At 35.8% G+C, this 25,738-nt stretch overlaps 1 protein-coding gene across 4 annotated transcripts in view; it reads left to right on the top strand.

The window, feature by feature from the left end:
* The window catches only part of LOC147833617 (uncharacterized), a 185,537-nt gene that overhangs the window by 72,863 nt on the left and 86,936 nt on the right, over positions 1–25,738 (top strand). For 2 of the 4 annotated variants that reach the window (XM_087283757.1, XM_087283758.1), the window contains exons 3-4: positions 6,599–6,724; positions 22,306–22,370. In XM_087283757.1, the coding sequence (XP_087139883.1) occupies positions 6,655–6,724; positions 22,306–22,370 (135 nt within the window). In that variant the 5' untranslated portion in view covers positions 6,599–6,654. The remainder of the gene's footprint in view (positions 1–6,598; positions 6,725–22,305; positions 22,371–25,738) is intronic. The other 2 variants (XR_015509108.1, XR_015509107.1) reach the window with 1 other exon arrangement.

Here is a 25,738-nt window from a genome sequence, read left to right on the forward strand (position 1 = left end):
ATCATGATTAATAGTTGTGATTGACATCTTCTCTAAGCAGACTGCTTGATCTTCGGAGATTCAAGTACCAAATGTTTGATTTTGTTTTATTTTACTGTAATAAAATGAGTTGTTCAGCAGTAAACTATACTTTCTGACATACAAGATCTGATGGATCACAGTTTATTCTGTAAAGTGAGTGCTTTATTTGGCTTTATCTTAGTTGTTTTTTTTTTTTTTTTTTTTTTTTTTGATACATGCCTAACGTTAGCCATGACAGGGGAAAAACAGGTGATTGTTATAGCAGTAACTCTCCGTATGGGTCTGAAATAATAATTAGGAAGACAAAACTAATGTTAGCCTTACAGCCTATGGTACCTTATAAGTGTACATTTGTTTGCATTTATTATAATAATAATAACAAAAAAGAAAAATTGATTATGAAATTTGGCAGTAAAAAAAAAAAAAATAAATAAAAAATAGCACTTGAGGCCAACCACCAGGGAGAATGTAATTCAATCAATAAACAATTCAAGGTTGTTTTTCAATGGTGGAGTGTCTTTGACCTCTATAAATTGATTATTCAGATAAATAAAATAAACAAGCATGATTGGGGAAACGTCAATAAATGTATAGTCAAAACATGATAGACTGCATCTCTAACAGGGCACTGGCTGTTAACGAAGTTGCAGATGTAGCCTAAGAGACAGATTTTGACCCTGTTATTAACATGTTTCACTGATCCGATCACAAGCGGTCAGACGAGATGTACTACCACTTCCATCTGCTATTAACATGTGCATTCTGTGTCTCTTGTGACCACTTCTGTTTGTATTTTGTCATGCTCTATATCACTTTTGAAGGAGCGCTCCCACATCATGTGGCTTGCATATCAGTCCATGTGCAATATAAATCCATTTGTTTGGTATGACACAGTAAAGTATGAATATCATCATTTTTTGTGTGCTTTTGTCTCATAATTTAGTGGCTAATTCGAGTTCAGCCATATAAAAATGTACGATTTTAAAAATGTGGCGTGGCGCCTAACCCCAACCGTCATTGATGATGGTGATGAGCAAAATGTGTGGATTAGATCATGTGAATCAGCCACTAGATCAAAAAGTTACGAATTGCCGTGAGATTGCGTTGATTGATCACATACTTGCACATAGTCAAAAAGTTTTTATTATTTTAATAACTTTATTTTTTTTATTATTATTATTATTTGGTTGTATGAATTTAGTTTACTAAAAGCTGTTTTGTTTAAAAGGATTAATTTACATTTGGCCATATACTAAACAAATACATTGATCGGCCACTTTATTAGGTACAAATTACTTGTGCTGGGTCGGACCCTTTTTTGACTCCAGAACTGCCTTAATCCTTTGTGGCATAGATTCAACAAGGTACTGGAAATATTTGTTGCCTGCATATCCAAGAATCACCAGTTTCACCACATCCCAAGGGTACTCTATTTTTCCAGTAAAGCAACATCACAAGCGCACAAGGCGGCACTGCAATTACTGTAATTATAGGCTAAATGAAAGTCTATTTTGGTTGTGCAGATGCAAAACTGTAAAGGGTTTACATTTGTTACATTTATAACCCACTCACCCAAAAACAAAACCTTGTGCCTTTTGGAAAAAAAAAAAAAAAATATATATATATCTTTCTTCAACATTTACAAAGCATGTGTGATGCTACTCTGTTGTTACTAAAGCTGCCGTTTAAAACTAATTTAACACTCTGATGTTATTGCTTACGAGCTAATTACTAGTCAAATATTGAATTTAAATGAGAAAAAAATAAAGATAAAACAAAATAAACATCCCAAACTGTCATCTGTGGCTTTGTCGTTGTGTGTTGCATATTAGCTCTGTTATATCCGACTATTTCATTTTTATTTATTTTCCTTTAACTTAGTTCCTTTATTCATTGAAGGTCGCCACAGCGGAATCACCCGCCAACTTATCAATATGTTTTACACAGCGGATGTACTTCTAGCTTCAACCCAGTATTGGGAAACACCCATACACTCTCACTTTCACACACACACACACACACACACACACACACACACACACACACACACACACACACACACACGCACACACACACACACACACTACGTCCAATTTAGTTTATTCAATTCCCCTATACCACATGTCTTTGGGGAAACCGGAGCACCCAGAGGAAACCCACATAATCACAGTGAGAACATGCAAATTCCACACTGAAATGCTAACTGATCTAGCTGGGACATTCTGTGAGGCGACAGTGATAAACTCTGAGTCACCATGCGACCGTCATATTTTTTTTAGGTTATTTTAATTTGTTTATTACATTTTGAAAGAAGAAATTTGCATTTGTGTTTTCAACAGCCAGATGCATTTAGACCTGTCCAATTTCAATTGAAATGCACTGCAGACTACCATCTGAAGCGATTTAAAATATCTTATTAGAATCAATCTTGAATTTATTTCAGAGAGCATTTACACTTATCCTTTCAGAAAAATGAATGAAGTGACCAGGTATAAAAAAATAGAAGTAGATGAAAGTGGACACACTCAAAACATCTCATGCTGGTATGATCAGACTTACAAAAAAAGCATCTCCATACTTTGTATAAAGAGGGTTTTTATGAATTGTGTGCAGCTTGTAAATTACATCCGCTGTTATTGTCACATAAAGGATGTGAGTGGTTCGGTGCCCCAAAACGACAGAGGTCCCAGACTTTATGAGTATGCGGACCAATGTTGCATCACCGCCATTGCGAATGTCATTTAGTGGCCCATTAGATGCAGACAGGCATTCTGCGATGCCATGAATTATCCAGGGCTCATCTGAAACGATATAACCACACACCTTCCCGCAACGTTGTTGTGACTCTTAATTTCACGCCCCACTGCCTCCCGAGCCAAGACCTGATCTGGGAGCGGGTCACAGCAGCACCGAGCCCAAGAGGACAGGGTCAACTTAAAAAAAGAAAGGGAATGAAGAAGCACTTAGCAACAACCCTGTGAGCCGAGATTTACAAGTGGCAATTCAAAGGGACGATCAAAGGTTAGACATGTATGGAAATAGATTGAGTTTGTCAGCGAGGGCAGACTTGGCTCATTAGGGCACCCTTGAGTGAGTAGAGCAGTAAGCAGTTCTTAATCTGCATTAAGTCTGTTGTGTTTTAGCACTCACTAGAGCAAGTGAATGAAAGGTTGATGATATTCCTGAATGCGGTGTGTGAGGCTCAAGAATGTAAGAATCTCCTGACTGAATAAGTCAGAAGGGGTTTACTTTGGTTGCGGTGAATCCAGTTATATTTACAGAGGGCAATTAAACTACTATAAATGAGAGCTGTAGAGTAATGATAAATTATACACGTACTGCTTTGTTCAGAAGTGCTTATTTGAGCCCTAAGAAGAAAAAAAAAAAAAACCTAGAATTAAAATGTAATGGTTTGGATATTTGTTTCCATCAATTCATTGGGACTTCCAGTTATATCGCATTCAGTGTAGGCTTGTGTGCGACCAGCTCCCTTTAACTTTTCATTTTTCTTTACAAACCTTTTTATTTTTCTTTCTTATAGTGCGTAGTGTTATATTCTCATTGTACATTTCGAAAGGAAAGGGTAAACGGGTAGAAAAAGACCCCGAAGCATCTATCGCACCTGGCTTTAGCATCATGCTACATGAAATGAGCAACCTACAGAAGGAGCTCAGAGCTTGCTCCTGATTTTAAAGCCTCTTTTGAGAGCCTTTGAGAGACTAGGTTGGACAATATTAACGCTATGATCGTGGCTCACGACCATCGGTTGTCTTGAATCGGGACTCACAGAGGTGACCGAACATCTTACCTATAGGCCAAATGCTCCAGGCTCAGTAAAGGAAATGAGTGGCTGCAGGCTAAAATTGCAGACCTAGATGGGCACAGCCGGCAGCAGAATATTCGCAATGTGGGGCTCCCTGAGCCCATTGAAGGGCTGTGGCCAACTAATTACTTCTCTGAATTGCTTGTGGAGGTTTTCGGCGATCAGATTTTAGTGTCACAACCTGAACTGGACAGATCGCACTGAATTCCCGCTATAAAGCCTTCCCAGGGGTCAGAGATGCGTTAAGTGTTTCTGCGGTTTCATTGTTACCAGGTGAAAGATTTGGTTGTTCGTGAGTGCTGTAAAAAGGAATTCTGACCTTCTGTGGTCACAGGATTCAGATTTTTAAAGATTACAGCCCATATCTAAAGTTGTGCAGTGAATTCAAAAAAGCCATGGCAGAGCTTTACAAGTGTGGACTCTTACCTGCTATTCTCTTTCCAGCTAAATTACGTATCACTCTATGGAACAATGAAAAACTATGGCTGCTGATAGCTACTTAAGCCAACAACTACACACAGTAGTTAACTTGTAAGCCTTGGACTATGGCATGATATAAACAGATCACTAGTTATAAGTTATTTACTTGTAAAATGTCACTTCAAGGAGTTACTACTGAATCAATATACTATTTAGCTTTGTTAAGCTTTGTTAAATTGTATACAATGCATGTTACCACACTCTAAAAACACAGGGTTAAAAACTATCCAAATTGGGTTGTTTTTAACCCCATTACTGGGTAAATATGGGACAGAACACATCAGGGTTTAAATTAACCCAAGTAATTGGGTTATTTTTTTTAACCCCATAAATGGGTTGTTTTTTTACCCAATAATTTGTTATTTTTACTTAAATATTAGGTTAATTGTATCCAAAAAATGCCTGCAAAAGATGACCCAGCAACTGTGCTTTTTTGACTCGGCGTCACTGAAGTACGGTGGGGAATGTGGAGCTTTGATTACAGATGTGTAAAAGGTGCTAGTAATAAATTTTAAAATTCAGAAAGGTCTGACTAAGGGCTGCTATGAGCATAAATCTTATTTTCATTATCTGAAATGCAAGGAATCTGCGGTTATGTTACACTATTTCCATTGCATTTAAACAAATTAATATACAATGTGTGGTATCCCAGTCAGCCCCTGCTGTGAGTTGATTTGACCCAAAGAGTTGGGTTGAAACTACCAAAGACTCTGGAAATATCCCCCAAATGCCTTAACCCAAGATTTGGGTAAAAATGCTTCCGCATACTTTAAAATAAAACAATTTCAAATTATTTTTATTTCTCTTTAGTCAATTATTCATACATCAATTCATTGTGATTAGTAGCTGTCTTGCACTGTGACTCCTAAAGTTAAACAGTTGAGTTTTACCATGTTTGAGTTCATTCAGCTGATCTTTGTGTCTAGCAGGAGCAATTTTTTAGCTTAGCTTGCCATATATCATTGGATGTAATTAGACCATTAGCATCTTGCTCAAATTACCAAAAACAGTTTCGATAATTTTCCTATTTAGGGGTAGACTCTTTTGTACTTACACTGTGTACTAAAATAGATAGAAAAATAGTTTTAAGAAATGCTGTTTTTCTAGATCGAAATGACTAGATACTATACTTTTATTTTGGCACAATAATAAATAAAAGGAACATTTGCCTTGCCATAGCTGCAGCTTGCACCACCAGTTATAATTTGCATAATATCGTTGTGCCTGCTGCAGCCATGGCACATTTTATTTACACTGTCAGACAAAATCCACTTATACTCAGTCACACAAGAAGTCCACAAGTGATACTAATAATAAAAAGTTACACAAAAGTTATAAAACGTATGACTTTCCAAGAAATCCCTTATGAGGCCAAATTCATACAACTTTTGTAGTCGAATGCAATGCATATATAAATATTGTGACTGAAAAGTAAATAGAATTAACAGAAGACATCTGTCTGTTTGTCTATATATCTTTCTTTTTTTCTGTGTGTTTGTCTGTTTATTTATCTATGTAGGGTTCAATCCTCCTAAAAATGTCAAGCCTAAGCAGAAATTCACTCTACAGGGGAGCACTTATGATGGTTATATAAGGATTAGGGTTATCTGGTGTTTGGGTTTAGGGCAGGGATCACTAAACTTGTTCCTGGAGGTCCGGTTTCCTGCAGATTTTAGCTCCAACCCTAATCAAACACACCTGAACAAGGTAATCAACACCCAGGCATGTGTGTTGAGGCAAGTTGAAGCTAAACCCTGCAGGGCACTGGACCTCCAGGAACGAGATTGGTGACCCCTGGTTTAGGGTTAATTTGTGTTAGTGTTAGGATTAAGTTAAATGTAGGTATAGGTAAACAAGTATTTTTACTCAAATTCCATTCACCCTCATTAGAATATTCAGTCAGATTGGCCTAGACTTGCATGGCTGCATATCTTAAAGCATGAGTCCGGTGTGCATGTGTGAGATGTCATTTAATTCTCTATCTATCTGTCTGTCGATCCATTTATTCGTCTCTCCATCTGTCTAACTGTCGATCTAGTTTTCACCCATTGGAATTACATTTATTTATTCATTTGTTTGTTTATTTATTATATATATATATATATATATATATATATATATATATATATATATATATATATATATATATATATATATATATATATATATTTATATATTTATTTATATTTATTTATATTTATTTAATTTTTTTATAGCCATATCCAATTTCTGATCCATGCATAACATGTTTTTTTTTTTTTTTTTTTTTGACAGGATAACCTTTAGATGCCAGCTGGCAATTCTAACATCGACATGCTGATGCAATCCTGATGAAGAATTACTCCCAAAGTCTCATCCTTTTACTTCCTTCACTTCAAACAGACGAGGAAAGCCAGGCAGGTGGGGAATAATTTAAGGTACTTTAAATGTATATGGGACATGTTGCCTGATTTAGTCTACCTGCTCGTACTGCAAATCAGCCTTCCTCCCTCCTTTAAACCCTGATGATTGGAGGATCAGCACCAGAAAGAAACTTAGGCTTGACATACCAAGTGATGTGTGACACAAAATGGTATTTATACAACTACAGTAAATGAATAAAATATAATGCAAAGTGACAGACATTGTGTTATAAAAGCCTACCGAGATGTGTTGTAGGTAGGCAGCAGTATTAAAGATGTTTTGAAAGCTACAAGCTACTCAAGTGCTAAAAATATATCATTTTTTAACACTGCATATTTGTGTCAATCTGCTGTATAATTCCATTAAATAGATCACTTTGTAGATCTTATTTTGATGTTTCATTATGCATTACTTATTCATACATTACACATTACCTACCCTGCATAACTTATTTGTCCAATGTTCCATATCTATTATATTGTAACACGACACACAATGAAAACAATGCTTTGATCATGGCATCCTCCATCCTTGATTTTGTAGAATGCTTCATTTCATGTTGCTGTTGCCCTGTTTATGATCTATCTTTCTCTTCTTCATTTGTTTATTTATTTCTATAACACTTTTACTGTGTAGATTGTGTCAAAGCATCTTAGAAGTTTTAGTAAATTGATTCTGTGTCAGTCCAGTTTTCAGAGTTGAAGTTCAGTTTAGTTCAGTGTGGTTTAAGTTTCACTGCTGATCATTTCTCCTATGGCCAAACTGACGTGTCACTATGAAACTTCTGATTTTCATAACTCTGCAAATGCAACCAGGATTTGAAAATGGTTGGTTTACCATATAGTTCTTGAGCAGCCAGGGCTATAACCAACTATAACTAGCCAGTTTCCATAACTAAGTTCCTCTTACTACTTGGTGTTGTAAAACTGTTGTGACTGTAACTGTAAAAAAGTTTTAGCCCCTTTTTTTTCCATTTACCATGTATTGCCTCTGCATGTGTACATCTGGATGCATACAAAGCAGGGTAGATCATTACATATGAAGTATTTACAATTAAAAATGAAACAATCACCATAATTGTTTATATTTATAAATATATTTAAGCAGAACTGTTTTAAAGATGACAAACTGAAGTACGGTAAAAGTTCCAAAGGTGATAATAAAATAATGTTAACGCATATATATTAAGTGTATTAGCTAATGTTAATGTATTTACTACCATAAATTACGAATGAACAATACAGCATTTAATATCTAAAGGTGGTTAACCTTATTTCATTCATTTACAAGTTTGCAATAATTAACAATGAATGAATCAAGTCATTCCCATTAACCGACATTAGCAACAATAAATACTGTAATTTATTTATTGTTCATTGTAGTAGACACATTAACTTGTCTATTTATTAGCATTATCTAATATAATGTTATTGTAAAGAGTTACTGAAATATAAAGTGTAATTAAGTTTTTAGCCTATCATACACCCGGCACAATAAGGTGCTAAATGTGTATGGCACAATTTTTGTTGCTATTTTCAGACCAGTACTACCCTAATTTTTACATTTTGCACCACTTTGTGGTCACATGGGTTTGCTGGTCGGAAAAGGAGGTGTGTTATGGTGCATTGTTGGTGTCTTGCTATTGTGAGGAACTAGAATAGAATGCGTCAATGATCAACTAAAAGTCCAGCTCAGAGTGCGTTAGTTATGTGCCTATATGGGTTAAAACGTTTACACATTGCTTAATACACAAAGGATGTACAGCGATACACAACTTTGAAAAATTAAAGGATTAAAAATTAAAGGATTAAAATGTTACAAAACATTATTATTTTCTACATGAATTTAAAAACCACTACCTTCATGTCTTCATGTCAGGTTTTTCAAATCTTTGCACAAACTAATCAATGTCTTCAGTGAAGGGTAATGGATGACTTCAGTGTAGTGAGTTTCCACCATTTCCTTATCCACTAAAGGAGTAAAGTAAAAGGGCCAAATGGAGGAGGCTCATTCTTCATCCTTGCACAGATGATCTGTTTAACTGTTTTCTCACTAGTGAAGCTTTCAGTTTTTCCACTTAAAAAGTCTGCCACGTTGATAGCAAATGCCCTATGGCGTGACGCAACTGACTCTGAAAGGAAATCGAAGATGACTCTAATTGTTTTAATGCACATTATACTCAAAGCATACCCATAACTCATTAAGAGGATAAGCACAACCCTGTTAGACCATGCACCAGGGGGCAGAGCGTATTTTTCCATTCAGACATGACCTTAATGCTTATGCACCATGTGCTTTAGAATTTGCGCCAAGATCCTTAAAATAGAGCCCTTTAAATTCAAAAGAATCAGAAAAAGTTTCAAAGTTTACCTTTTTAGTCCCACAAACCTGCACTGACATGTAAATGAACTGCTATTCTGTTTAAAATGGTATCATGTAAACATTTCTTTAGTGAGTAACTCCTCAGCATTGCTACAGTATAGGCAGCACAGTTGTTTTTAATGCACATCTTCTGTCACAGCGCTGCCTTTGAGCACCATCTGTGCCAGAGAACAGTGACTCCACGGTGTAAAAGGCTTCAATAGTTTCAGTCACAAACCCCCAAAAAATGGCTTTCTATAAAACAACAAAAGTTTGAGCCAAACAGCTTTGAGGACCTGTAATAAGTGCCAAGCACCTGGAAGCCTGAAAGCCACTCAGAATGTTAGCATTGTCATGCTGTAGTCATTCAGAAGTCAAGTTACTCTGACTGGAGTGACACGCAAAGCACCATTGTACGCTCAAGCCCATAGTTTGGATATATTTTTGTTGAGTGCTCTTCTGGGAGACCGGCTGAAATCATTGGGCTTGCTGCATTTACATCATGACAAACAACAGCCCGCTGTTTATCATCGGCTGCTGGGCAACTATGTACGCTAGTTTTAAGAGCAAAAACTTTTGAATTTGTTTAAGACAAGAAGTGCTTTCTTCTAAATGTTAAGCACTAATATATTTTAATTTAATCTCGTATTAAAGTAACCATTATGCAAGAATAAAAATATGGCTTCACTTGCTAACCCATCTGCAAATTGTTGTTCATTCATCATCTAAATTGTCGTAAGGGAAACAAAGGCGCTGATGTGTACCTCTTATTAAACACTGTGTACTGGTTCATAGAGATGTCAAGGCAAATAAATGAGGGCTCATAAAGTTCCTGCAGAGGTAGAGCTGCCAAATTGAATTAAAATATAGTACATTAAAGGAGATTTGCGTGCTCTGTTTAAAAATGACACATAATAATGGTTTAGCAGGAGTGAGCTGAGACGGTTCATTCAGAAAAAGAAAAAATAAATTCTGTCAGTATTTGTTCTTTCTCTTGCAGTTTTAAAATCCTTATTCTTTATCACGGAGCCCAGAACACTGTAAAAACACTTTCATTCATCCAATAAAAAAATAAAAAAATTATTTCACATTTAATTGTAACAACTTGAGCCAATGAAAAATAAATCATTCGCCTTAAAGAATATTTTTAAGGTGCATGAAAGTATAAAGCATATTGAGCTTCTGTTTAGGGGTCTTATGAACGCTGCATAAGAACGTCATCTCATATCATAAGAACGTATACTCACTGGCCACTTTATTAGGTACACCTTAATAATACTGGGTTAGACCCCTTTTGCATGCAGAACTGACTTAATCTTTTGTGGCATAGATTCAGCAAGCTACTGAAAATGTTCCTCAGAGATTTTGATCTCTATTGACATGATTGCATCACACAGTTGCTGCAGATTTGTTTGCTGCACATCCATGAATCTCCTATTCCACCACATCCCAAAGGTGTTGTTGGGTTGAGATCGGGTGAATGTGGGGGCCATTTGTTTAAAGTGAACTCATTGTCATGTTCAAGAAACCAGTCTTAGATGATTTGCGCTTTATGACATTATGTATTATCCTGCTGGAAGTAGCCATTCGAAGATGGGTACACTTTGTTCATAAAGGGATGGACATGGTCAGCAACAACATTCAGGTAGGCTAAAGCGTTGACACAATGCTTAATTGGTACTAATGGGCTAAAAGTGTGCCATGAAAATATGCCCCAGACCATTACACCACCACCAGCAGACTTTGAAATTGTTAATACAAGGCGGGATGGATCCATGCTTTAATGCTGTTGATGCCAAATTCTGACCCTGCCATCCCAATGTTGCAGCAAAAATTGAGACTCATCAGACCAAGTAACATTTTTACAATGTTCAATTGACTAATTTTGGAGAGCCTGTGTAGATTGTTGCCTCAGATTTCTGTTCTTAGCTGACAGAAGTGGCACCCGGTGTGGTCTTCTACTGCTATAGCCCATCCGCCTCAAGATTTGAAGTGTTGCGTGTTCAGAGATGCTCTTCTGCATATCTCTGTTGTAAGGAGTGGTTATTTGAGTTACTGTTGCCTTTCTATAACCTCAAACCAGTCTGGCCATTCTCCTCTGACCTCTGACATCAACAAGGGATTTGTACCGACAGATATATATATATATATTTCTAGGAACTACCATTACAAAATCATTATTACAAAACAATCACAAAAATAATTGTGAAAAATGAGCATGTCAAAAATGTTCACAGCACCCTTTTAGTGGATTTGTAAAAACAAAAACTGTAAAACAGCATATTTGTCAGTTCTCAAAAATGTAGCCCTGGATACATTTTCAATGAGCCTAAGTTGCCTTTTATTCTTATAGAACTTAATACAATGCAGATTATGACATATTCAGATTCATATTCCACTATTTCAGGCTGTGGTACATATTCCACATTTTAGGCAGGTAGTAGAGAGTGGTATAGTTCTAGTTAGATTAAAAACTGATTCACTTCAGTTGAATGGAACTGTCAATGTTGGAGGATAATGCACTGTAGAGCAGCTCCTCTGACCCCATTCAAACAGGCCAGAGGTGACAGTGGCAAGTGGACCAAAACTCCACCAATTGACAGAAATTGAAAACAAACCTTGGGAGAAAACAGGCTTAGACAAATGAGACAAGATTGGTCTTTGCTAATCATTGACATTACCATATATAAAGCGCTATTCAGTCTGTAATTGATTCTCAGGGGGACATAAAGGATTTTTAGCATTTACAGGGGGTAGATTTTATATCTGTCCAAATATATAATGTCAGTGTTTTACTCACAGCACCATGTGAAAATGCCTGGCTAATTTACCCACTGTTTTTTTTTATTTTATTTTTTTAATTATTATTATTATTATTTTTTTTTATGAAATAAAGAGGCTGTGTGGTTATTAAATTGTCATACAAATGCACATCTCTGAGTTTCTAAAGTTGTTTGTTCAGTTTGGCAACGGAAATGCACCATACAGTTGTGCATAATGGCATCAGAAAAGTGACATCTCAAGTATTAAAATGCGAATTTTCATCACCAAAGTGCTAGAAATTGTGTAAATGTACTCTGTTTATTATTGACTAGCTGTCAAAAGCTGGCTTGTTTGAGTTGAGTTGCAGTCCAATGTAATTGGATGTTGTCATGACAATCGCACTGATGTCAATTCCCCATGTGAATCTAGACAGGGTTTGATCAGTGTTAGAGGCAAACTATGTAGGAAAGTGGATTTCACAGGCCATATATTACATATCCCAAATACTATTGTTTGGCAGAGTGTGTGAATGATCATGTGAAACGGATATTTTCAGTGTTATATCTCAGACATCCACTACAAAATGAGCTTTATCGGAAAGCATTTATTTAATCACTGATGAGCTATGGAGAAATGATCCATGAGAAACGACTGCCGTTACAGATTCAATATCTGAATTGCGATAGTTTTGCAATATTTTCAATGCAGCATGATTGTGACATGACTGGGTGATGATGCTGTGTAGCTTTAGCAATGCAACAGACATAATCTAAGGATTATCACTAGATCTACACATCACGTGATGTATTTGTTTTTGTGGTTTACTGATGTGTACAATCTTAAATGTTACCCAAATGCTGCATGTGTGCACTGTTTACATGTACAACACTTGATACTGACCAAGACCAAACAGAGTGGGCCAACTGATCAATCAGAACAGAGTAGGCTAGGGTTTAGAAACAATGAGTCTTCAAACGAATCAAACAATTCTTCTGGTATTTTCTAAGAAGTGAGATGATATGCATATGAGTGTCATTAAATAATAATTTAATAAAAATAATATTAATAATGGTGTATTGTATGTAAACATATTATAGGAGATCAAGAAAATAAAGTTAAAGTATGAGTTCAACTTAAAATGTAAAGATTTAAAGTAATGTCCTGCTTAATGTCCTGCAAAGTTCTATAATGGCAGTATGATATAATGGCAGTGGACAGTAACCAAGCTTTTTTAATGCAAAATGTTTAATTGGTATTATAATGTAAATAATATACTTATTACTAACACTATAGGTCTTTGTTTTTTGTGAAATTCCTCAATAATTAACACTTTTAGTTAGGGATATCCAGAACAGATCATGTGATTGAAAATTGGGCCCGGGACACACTGTAGTTATTGTGCGGTGGCATAAAGCAAGACCTCTTTCTTGGCTTCACACAGAAACAGCACCGCATGCAGAATGACATCACTTTGTTGCACACTCTCAGAAATAAAGTTACGTGAGCTGTCACTTGGGTGGTACCTTTACAAAAGGTATACATTTGTACATAAAAGGTCCATATTAATACCTCAAGGGTACATAATAGTACCTAAAAAGTACAAAAGTGTTCCTCTTAAAATTTGTTGGTACTTTTGATGTACCAATATGGACCCTTTTACGTACAAAGGTGTACCTTTTGAAATGGTACCACCCCAGTGACAGCTCGCATACCTTTATTTCTGAGAGTGCAGAGACACTATTGGTTAAATGCCCGCAAAGTAGAACACTGAAGCAGAAAGCGCAAGTATGTCTACAGTCTGGAAGTTTTATGAAGTTAATGATGACAACATTGGCATAGCAAATCATAAGATATGTAAACTTGGGATTGCAAGAGGTGAAAAGGAAAAGGCTAAATTTAAAACAATAAACCCGATAAGGCACCTTATAAACACCCGACAAAATACAGTGAGTTTACCCAGGCGGCCTAACCGAAGACCAGTCCACTTTCGCTGCAGGAGAGTTTGAAGAGGACTGAAAAAAAGCCCAGTGACAGCGTGAAGGCACAGGACATCACAGCCAACATGGCACAAATGATTTCAATGAGTGACCTGCCATTTGCCTTTGTAGAGAACACTGGATTTCTTGTGCTTATGCAGCATTTAATAATATATGTTATTTATTACTTGATTGTTAACAGAGTTGTTGAATGATAAAATTAGGTTACTTTAAATAAAAGAAGAGCAAAGAAACAGATCCAGGATGTTCCTTTTATGTATTATAGAAGTATCGGATCGGGTTTTAGTATCGGCAGATAATTAAATGATTCGGACTCTACAGCAAAAAAAAAAAAAAAAACTGATCGGGACATCCCTACTTTTAATTGATACATGGCACCTTTAGACAATCCGTTTATTCATTCATTTTCTTTTTGGCATTGTCCCTTTATTAATCTGGGGTTGCCAAAACGGAATGAACCGTCAACTTATGGTAATGTTTTACGCAGTGGACTCTCTTCCAGCTGCAACCCATCACTGAGAAACATCCATACACACTCATTCACGCGCATACACTACGGATAATATAGCTTACCCAATAAGATTTTAATTCCTCTTTTAAATATTGAGTTTTTAATTATTTTATTTGCTTTTTTATGAAACCTGAACAATTTCCCTCCCTCTATTAAAAAAACATATCCCTTTATAGATTAAAAGATTCCCAATTGATGTGAATGATCAACAAAAGCAAATACAGTACAAACTGGAGTGACTATCCTCTAATTGAAAGCACAAGCATTATTTATATCACCATACTGTATATCACACATGAGCATTTAAAACAGTGGATTAGGTGGTAAAATGAGAGTAAAAAAGGGGCAACATTTTCATTGTGTGTTACTCTAATATATGTATGTTGAATATTATGCTTTATAATGCAAGAGGGAATTTCAGTGGGTCCTGATAATGCCAAATGTGTGCTTTTACCTGTCAGAAAAGGCCTATTTATATGTAGTAAGTGACAGAGTGCAAGCGTACGTGTCTTACATAATTCTAGATTTTCAGTTTCAGACTCATGAATATTTTTACTCTGGTGTCACCATTACCCTGAGCATTGAGGACTGTAACTATTGGAATTCACTGCTACATTTATTTAGACATATTAACAACAGGAATAATTGATTAAATAACAAAAAAATCATAATACTGAACTCAAAAAATATATTTCCATGGGTCCTGATAATGCCAAATGTGTGCTTTTTACCAGTCAGAAAAGGCCTATTTCTCTGTAGTAAGTGACTAAGGTGCAAGTTTAACAGAGTGAAACATTTTGTGAGTTCATTATAATGATTTGTATTAAATATTAACATAATTGCATTGTTAAACTAAATTTATTTTAGTATACAAAAAATGGTGTTAATTTTACTTTATTTTACTTTTTGTTAGTGGTTTTGTTATCTTAGTTTTTATATTTTAAACATTTTTATTTAGTTTATATATATATATATATATATATATATATATATATATATATATATATATATATATATATATATATATATATATATATAGTTTTAGCAATAATAGTTTATCTGTCAAACAAAACAGCAATTACACAGCCTATGTTAATTAGTGTGCAAATCTCTTATCAATAAAAAAATATGTTTAAACAAACACTCAACCAAAAACTCCAAAAAAAGAAGTTTAAATTATGAAGAATTCATTCAAACTGACTATTAAATATCATGTATAGTTAAACATGCCTAGTTACATTGTTTTACCAAATGAAGAGAAGTTAGAACACATTTTATCATTTAATGTTCACATTATAATTTATGGGCGAAGCAGTGGCGCATCAGGTACAGTAGTCGCTGGTTCGAGCCTCAGCTCAGTTGGTGTTTCTGTGTGGAGTTTGCATGTTCGCCCTGCGTTCGCATGGGTTTCCTTCGGGTGCTCCAGTTTCCCCCACAGTCCAAAGACATGCAGTACAGGTGAATTGGGTAGGCTAAATTGTCCGTAGAGTGTGTGTGTGTGTGGATGATTCCCAGAGATGGGTTGCGTCTAGAAGGGTATCCGCAGCGTAAAAACTAGCTAGATAAGTTGGCGGTTAATTCCGCTGTGGCGACACCGGATTAATAAAGGGACTAAGCCGACAAGAAAATGAATGAATGAATGAATTATAATCGATGTATTTTTCTATTCATCTGTTTAGAATGTGGGGTGGTTTAAATCTTGTATGATCATCACTGGTATTTAGTCATGAAAACATTTGATCAGACCCAAAAAGAACTGGAAAGTTCTGTGCATTTGCAATGACTTAGCAAGGGAGTACTGACATATGACGCACAGTACAAGCTGTTGTAGATTAACATAATAGACTGTCAGAAATGTTTTGTACTTCCACTGTCTGTGAAGTGGTGCATGACAGGAGATTTTTATTATTAAGCAAATATGAACACATGAAGTTTAATGTGAATATCTCCCAAAACTAGATATTTAGCCTGCTCCTGCAGAAAAGTTAATGGTTTATTATTGACATCCAGAAATGGCTAGAACCATTTTGTGCATATCAAGTCCATTGGAACTTTTCTGAAATAAATGTGTATGTAATAGGCACCAATCATGATACCTTCTAAGAAGTAAATTCTGATTATTTTCTGACGCTAACCCTAACTCTTCTCACAATTCACAGAGCACTTTGTAAATTTGATTGTTAAAATGTGTTTGTTAAGAATATATTGTAAGTACAGATTCATGTACATTTACTTAACCCCAACCTATAAATTACAACAAAGTAAATGAAGTATCCAGGAATGCATTGGAATATTTCAAAATATTTTTATATATATACAGAATAATTTTCTTATATTTGATTTCTGTATACTTTTTTAAATGATATAAAAATACTAACAGGCTCACTTTGCCAATAAATATTCAATTAACATGTGTCCCTGTGATGGGTTGTTCTTGAACGATTCGTTCATTTTGAACTATGAGTCCTCTCAGGGAGTGATTCATTCTTCCGCGCATGCGCACATTTGTGCAGGTGGTATCGTTCATTTGAAGCCAATCATATGCGTTTAGAGCCGGAAAAAGAATTGATCCATTCATCTCTCGAGTCCTCTATCGGGTTTGAGTCATTCGTTCCTCACAGGCCAATAATATCCGTTTAGAGCCAGAAAAAGAATTGATCCGTTCAACTCTCGAGTCCTCTATCAGGTTTGAGTCATCCTGTCACGTGATGAAGGAACGACTCAGGAACCAGAAGACTCGAAAGGTGAACTAATTATCATGGTTCCTATCGGCTCAGACTGTGTACTTTGGTTAAGATTATATGTGACTGTCAGTGCAACGTGAACGAACCACTGACATTTGAAGACATGAAGAGGTGAGGTGAGCTGAGCAAAGAGACAACAATACCTTTATAGACAAAAGAGCAGGTAAACAATGAATTATTATTTTCTCCTTCTTATAGTATTCCATTTATGACTTATTTGTTGTGTGATCAACCTAGTTGTAGATGTGTTTGGAAGCAATTCGTAACATTTTAATAATATTTTGGCAAATTGAACCAAATGAACGAAATGACTCAAAAAAAGATTTGCTCATCTCGATGAACGAGACTCAAAGATCCGAGTCAGTAAAATGATCCGAACTTCCCATCACTATTGTGTCCACACAAAGCATTTGGAATGCACCAAATTAATATGTTGAGCCAAAACCTAAAAACTCTGGATGCACTTGACCAAAAATCAAAACCTAAATGACTCTGTATTCATTATTTAATATTTTAACAATTAACATAAAGTAATTTTGTACTGCTTTTAATGTGAAACCCAATAACTTAAATTCTACTGATATAAAATTAAAAAAAAAAAAAAAGTTACACACTTTTTTTGGTGACAACATTGTTTAAGCTAAGATGCTTTGGTTACTATGATTTGGAATTTACAGCAGTCTAGTATCTATATTTGAAAAAAAAAAAAAAAAAAAAAAAAAAATATATATATATATATATATATATATATATATATATATATATATATATATATATACATATATATATATATATATATATATATATATATATATATATATATATATATATATATATATATATATATATATATATATATGTTATTGCATCTAAAAATGTAATAACCAGTAATATGAACTTTTACTTTTGTTTTCAGTCATTGCACAGCAGGGCTGCTCAACCCTCTTCCTGGAGATCTGCCTTCCTGCAAAGTTCAGCTTCATCCCTGATCAATGACATCTGAACCAATTAAATAGGACCTGAACAGCACTTGATAATTACAGACAGGTCTGTTTGAAATGGGTTGCAACTGAAATCTGCAGAAAGGTAGATCTCCAGGAACAGGGTTGAGCACCAGTAGTACATTCTGTACCACTGTACATGGCTGGGTAAAGAGTGACATTGACAAGCACAATGTTTTACCTAAAATATGTTTATTAACTCAGCTGCCAAATAAATAAATAAATAAATAAACGAACGAACGAACGAACGAACGAACGAACAAAAAGTTTTGAAATGTTATGTCAATGCACTTAAATGTAATAACCAAAATTAAGTGTAGACTGGTCGTCTGTACCTGGGAGTGCCTTATAACGTCTCTAAGTGTGCTGCATTAATTCATGAGCAAGACTTGGTTCAAACCAATCAGTGCGCTCTATTGTGTATGCGCTGCAACTTCATTAATATGCATGCTAGCGTTGTGTTGCCAAAAGAAGTGGGAATAGAATAAGAGTTGTTTGGAGACACTAGTCGTCATTGTTGCTTTTATAATGTGCTGCAGTGAAGGTTTTGTTTTCATTTTCCCTCTATGAGAGCGCAGCTGGACTCACAAGTGGATCTGTGCACGTGACACACAACAGATATAAGTTTGCACGGAACATTTTTTACTCGAGCTTTTCTCATCTGTAAATGGTGAAATTTGGATTTGCTGCTCGTGTCCTTTTTAAAAAAGACGCAGCTCTAGTTGGTGTTGACAGTCCTGTCTCTACAGATTTGGTAAGTGTGTGCGATCAGTGCCCTTTCTTTCAGATGGCAAAGTTATAGTTCTTATTGTGAGCAGTACTCATTTGACTAAGACACACCTTAATCAAAATGGTTTCTTAGTTTATGTTGATATCACTACAATATTATGAACTGAAAGATCTGCTGTAAATGCTGCTCTCTGGGTGTAAACGTGATCACTGCAAGCAAACTATTACCAACCATCATGTTTAATTTTCGCAGTCTTTTGTGACAGTATTGTCTACACACACACACGGCTTTCTGACCTACCGAGTGCATCTGAGTTATGGAGAAATGCAGAGTTTTTTTTTTTTTTCCTTTTATAAGATGTGCGGTATCAAACATTCCACCGTCATTAAACACGGTCACTGTGTTTCTCCCCTGTGTGTGTGTTTGTTTTGCCTCTGTGAAAATCAGCGCGTGCCCTAATGGAAACTTCCATTTTTTTTTTTTTAAATCCTTCCCCTTTTCCTTCCCCCAACACTCCCACCCAAACAGAGCAAGACTTACCCACTTTCCTGACTTTTTCCAAACTCGAGGTGTGAAACCACCCTGCTGAAACAAAGGGGTTTCATGGCCCTTTAAGAGATAAATGCTTACTAGGGGCATGTGGCGATTTGGATTAGTTAATTACCTTAAGTTGCATGTTTTTGGACAGTGGAAGGAAACCGGGGAACCCACGTGAGCATGGGGAGAACGAGCAAACTTTGCACAGAAACGTTGGGTGGCTTGGTCAGGACTACAACAAGTGACGTTCTTACTGTGAGGCAAAAGTGCTGACCACTGAGCCACCATGCCACCTATCTAGGAAAGGAGCAGGGGTGGAAGAGGGGATTCTTCAAAATGAAAATAGCTGTTATATGGAACTTGGGGTAATTATAGTGTCTCAGGAATCATCTGATTGGTGAATCATAAATATAATAATGTGGGACCGGCTGCAAGCAATAATAAGCATGTGATCCTTTCAAAATTAGTTTATAAATAAACTTCAACAAGTCCAACCTTTTAATTGTTTAGCAGTCTGAACATTTGACAGTTCAGAAACTTGACCCAACCTTGATGAGATTGTTTAATCCAGAAAGATACTATAAATGTAACTATTATTCCAGTGAGTATCACAGGGATTCCAGAATTATGAAAAAAGCTAACTTTTTAACAAGGTCCCATGTTATTCCCGCCTTAACAGTTTGAGCAGCACTTTTCAAGGGGATTGTTTTGAGTAGCTGTCAAACTTTAATGCAGGTTTGCACAGAGGCTGTTATTGAAGGCTATGGGGCAGCACTGACCAGGCTGTGTATTACACAGAGTGACCTTCAGTGGGAAGTCTCAATGTTATGATTTTATGATTCATTGTGTGAATAGCTTTATATGACAGCTGGTGGCATGGATGGCCTACCTTAAAAGTGAGTGCTGCACTTTTTTCAGCTAAGCGAGATGCAGGATATAAACTTATGATTTAAGAAGGAAAAAATAAAACTCTGTCTGTAAACACACGCAAAACAATTATATTTAGTTTATAATGCAAAAATCTAATGAGCCAATCATATAGAAACATCCAGGCATGTAGATGTTACCAGAACAATCTGCCTAAGTTCAAGCTACCCATATGAATGGAAAAGAAATTTGAGTAAGGTGATTTTAATTGCCAGACAATCTGGTCTGAGTAATTCAGAAGCAGAACTACTAGGATTTTCATGCACAACCTTATAGGGTTATTTGAGAATGGTCAAAAAATAATCCGGTCACCAGCAATTCTGGGAAATAAATTACTTTTATTTTCTCCCCCGCTTGAATTATGTACAACAAATGTAAAATTTGATATGAATGAATGACTGAGTCTTAACTGAAACTTATCAATGCTATTTAATATTATTAGATTTTATTAATTTCAAATCCTTAAATGTGACATTATTTTTATGTTACGTTTAACAGCTCGCATACATGGAGCTCAGTCAAAAACTGTTTGTCCTGGATTATTACTTTTGATCTTGTCAAATATTTTGTTTGTACAGATTTTCTGTTTATATGTATCTCTTATGTAACCGTTATTTTTGTCATTTATGTTGCTATATGTTGTTTAACTAGTTTAAATCTCAAACAGATTTGACAATACCTTGTGCTTTAGCTTAAGATGCTAACCTAACCAGCTAAATGCAGATTCAAACTGCTTTGACTGAAAATTAGGAATTTCTAGTTTATATGATCCTACAGATCTGAGGGATCTGATAGGTTTGTATTCAGTGAACATGTCTTTAATGTATTGAGGTCCTAGGCCATTTAGTAATTTATAGACAAGTAATAATACTTTACAATATATTCTGAATGTAACTGGGAGCCAGTGCAAAGACGTGAGGACAGGTGTGATGTGTTCTGATTTAATGGTTTTAGTCAGAATCCTGGCAGCAGAAATATTGATGAGCTGCAACTTTCTGACTGTATTTTTTTTTTTTTTTTTTTGTGTGTGAAGGCAAGTGAGGAGGCCTTAGAGTTATTCACCCTGCTGCTGATAAAAGGATGAACAAGTTTCTCTAAGTCTTCACTGTAAACAAAGCATTTAGTTGTTCCAACGTTTTTGAGATAATATTACGCAGATTTAGTTACTGCTTTAACATAACTACTGAAACTCTTAAGTGACTTCAGAATCACACCAAGATTCTTGACCTTATTTTGTTATTGTTTGACCCTTAGGGCCAAGGTATGCATTTATCTTGAAAACCTTATCTAATGCAATGACTTTTGAGTTTTTTCTTTGTTTAACTGAAGAAAGTTTAGGTACATCCAATTGTTAATTCAATCAATGCATTGGCAGAGGGTGTCAATGAGGCTTTTGTCAATAGGCAATAAGGCTAAGTAGATCTGAGTGTCATCAGCATAGCTGTGGTAGAAGATTTTTTTTTTCTCATTATTTGGCCCAGTGTGAGCATATAATGGATGAACAGGAGAGGTCCCAGAATTGAACCTTGTGGGACTCCACCTGTCATCCACCTATATACATACATAGGGAGCACCAAATATGTCCCAGGAGCTTTTTTGCAGTTTTTGTTTTTTGTGAATCCACCTAAGGGCGCTGTGTACATGTTTTTTTTTTTTTTTTTGCGAATGCCATTTGCGCCTGCTATTCTCACATTGATCCACCAGAGGCTGCTACTGACTGACTAACCGATCGAAAACCCCATCCACCCTGTTCCCGAAACCCAACCAATAGTATTTTCAAAAGCATTAATCGACCAGCGCCCAACCACTTCCCTAAACCCAACCGACAGTGTTTTGAAAAGCAATCCAGAAAAAGAAAGCCCCCTGATTTTTACCACGTTTTTAGATTTGACCACATTTCACCTTGTTATTAACTTGTTTATTTATTTATTTTTTTTTGCTTTTGTTTTTCTTTCTTTGCCATACACGAACTCCGTCGTCATGGTCAACTCTTCACTGCGTCTCAAGTATGCCGACACACGCTGCACGCCACTGGACTACCTGGTAAAAGCAGGAAAGCAGTCCATACAGAGGTAAGCGGTCAGCTGCTAGCGCAAAAAGCATTCATTTTAAAGACAAAATGCAGCCATATGTGCCTTTGGGTACATAATTCGCGAGCTCCAGAAATGTATATGGGGGACGTTTTCAGAATAAGCCTATGTTGGCTTTTAATAAGAGACAGAGTTGGCCAAAAAGTAGTGACAGACACATTATATTTTGTTATTATAACTAAAAATACAAATAATCTTGAAACATTGATGTGTCATACAAATATTTATTTAAATTAGTAGAGTCAACACACACACAAAAGATGAGAATTGGACTTGAGTTTTTCACAAAATAATTGCTACTGATTTGGAAGGGAGAGACAGTCAAGCATAGCCATAGTAGGAATCTTTAATATTTCCATGACAAAAATGTCCATAAATACACACACACACACACACACACATTACTTTTTCAAGTGATAACTTGAAATCATTTGTGTTGTTATATGCACACACAAAACATGCCACCCGGGCAAACTTTTTGTATACAATTTACTCATTGAGTACATTTATTCATGTCTGCACTCATTAAAGAACTTTTATAGCTGCAGAAAGACATGGTGCTTAATAAATGAATCTCTAGCATCTGTTTACTTCCCATTGTGTTGTTGTTATGCCTATAAGCTCGTTAGCTTTCAAAATCTACTTTCTTTAGTCACAAACATGCATGCATAAATCTATGGGAATTATCTATCATGCTCAACAATCTGAAGGATATTACTTTAATGTATAGCACTAGAACAACCAAGGTTGCCATCATAAACCCCGGAATCTAATCCATCTCCAATTTCAGCAAGCCTGACAATTTATGTTGGAGTGAGGACATGATCGAAAACCACACTCTCTCCCATCTCATTTCACTTGTCAGGCCGGTTTGGAGCATCAATTTCAATATATCTCTTCTTCTCAAGTGAGTCTGACAGCATTTAACATATTCTAGAATATGAGATGTGTCAGGGACAGAGCTGACAAATAACAAAAGATTGACGCGCAAACATCAATCTGGTAAATAAATGCATGTTCTGATCTGTGCTATAAATAGATCTAGCTGAAGTCATTAAAGGAAAAGGCTGATGATGATTTACAGCTGGTGTTTATATATTCGATAAGCTGAGCTGAAGGACTGTAGTCTGTGTGCTGTATGCTTACACAAGTAACTACTGTACAAAGGCACAGTTCACATTTTGCATTCATTATGCCTCCATCAGGCCTTGAATGTGCTGCAGAGTGCATGTCTGATTGCATAAGATGCAAGTGAGTGCCAAGTTCTAATTACATATAAATAATCATATACACATTGGTAATGTTATTTTACTGAAGTAACGAATTTGGGGTACTGTATAATATATATATATATATATATATATATATATATATATATATATATATATATATATATATATATATATATATATATATATATATATATATATAAATGTATATAAATGAAATAAATCAAGTAATTTTTATTTTATATAGATAGATAGATATGATCACCAAGATGAGCAGTAACTGTGAAAAATGCCCGACCTTAGCAGGATTTTGAGCAACTTTCTAGCATGCACCATCATATCGGTAAAACATGCGCATGAGCAAGTCTCTGGCGGTGTAATAAGGCTTAAGATTTGTTATGTTATGAAATAGCTTCATGTGAATCTGTGTGCTGACAACGTATGCATTACTTCTGCTCTAAAATATCTGTTATTGTTACACTCTTAGTAGGATGTGCGGTGATCGATGTATTGACTGCATTTATTTTGCAGTAAAATTAGACGGGTGCTAATGTTGCATTATTAATGTAATGAAGTGTTGACAATGCATTTGTGTTGTCCTAAATGTAGTCATTGGTAGTGTTGGATTGTTTTTTTTGTTTTTTTCAACGTGTTATGAGCTGTCAAACAGTATGTGTATATATTTTCTGCAAATAAATTGCAAATTGTTGCTTGTGGCATATTGACGGCGTCAACAGTGAAGTCGACATCAGCTCAACTTTGATAACAATAGTTGACTTCCAAACTCTAAAGACGTTAGAGTTAGAGTTGGTACACCTTAGTTGGAGTTGGTCAGAACTGCCTTATTCCTTTGTGGCATAGTTTCAACAAGATACTGGAAATATTAAAACTATTTGGTCCATATTGACATGATGGCATTAAGCAGATGCTACAGATTCGTCACCTGCACATCCATGATGCAAATCTCCCGTTCCACCACACCCCAAAGGTGCTTTATTGGATTGGATCTGGTGACTGTGGAGGCCATATGAGTACAGCCAACTCATTGTCATATTCAAGAAAACAGTCTGAGATGATTCGTGCTTTATGACATGGAGCATTATCCTGCTGGAAGTAGCCATCTGAGGATGGGTACACTGGTCATAAAGGGATGAATATGGTCAGCAACAATACTCATGTAGGCTGTGGCATTGACACAATGCTTAATTGGTACTATTAGGCCCAAAATGTGCTAAAAAATATCCCCCACACCATTACACCACAGCAGCAGCCTGAAACATGGATTCAAGGCAGTATGGATCCATGCTTTCATGTTGTTGTTGCCAAATTCTTACCCTACCATCCAAATATTGCTGCAAAAAGTTGCAGGCAACGTTTTTCTAACCTTCAACTGTCCAATTTTGATGAGCCTGTGTGAATTGTAGCCTCTTTCTGGTTATTAGTGGACAAGAGTGGCACCTGGTGTGATTTTCTGCTGCTGTAGCTCATCCGCCTCAAGGTTTGCCGTGTTGTGTGTTCAGAGATGCTCTTCTGCATACCTCAGTTGTAACGAGTGGTTATATGTGTTATTGTTGCCTTTCTATCAGCTCAAACAAGTCTGGCCATTCTCCTCTGACCTCTAGCATCAAGGCATTTGCGCCCACTGAACTGTCACTCGCTCAATATTCTCTTTTTTTTTTGACCATTCTCTGTAAACTCTATAGAGATGGTTGTGCGTGAAGCTTAAATCACCTTATACCCTATTCTGATGCTCAGTTTGAACTGCAGCAAATCATATCGACCATGTCTACATGCCTAAATGTGAGCTACCATGTGTTTGGCTGATTAGAAATTTGTGTTAATGAGCAGTTGGACAGGTGTACCTAATAAAGTGGCAGATGAGTGTGTATATATATATATATATATATATATATATATATATATATATATATATATATATATATATATATATATATATATATATATATATATATATATAGAGAGAGAGAGAGAGAGAGAGAGAGAGAGAGAGAGAGGTGTATAAATAAAGATGTATATATAAGTCCCAGGTTGTCAATATTCTGCACTTAAAATATACACACACACATTCTCAACAATTCTATACATAAAACAAATTTACAA

Source organism: Danio rerio, chromosome 15 (assembly GCF_052040795.2).
Source record: "Danio rerio strain M-AB ecotype USA chromosome 15, GRCz13ab, whole genome shotgun sequence".
Lineage (NCBI taxonomy): Eukaryota > Metazoa > Chordata > Actinopteri > Cypriniformes > Danionidae > Danio > Danio rerio.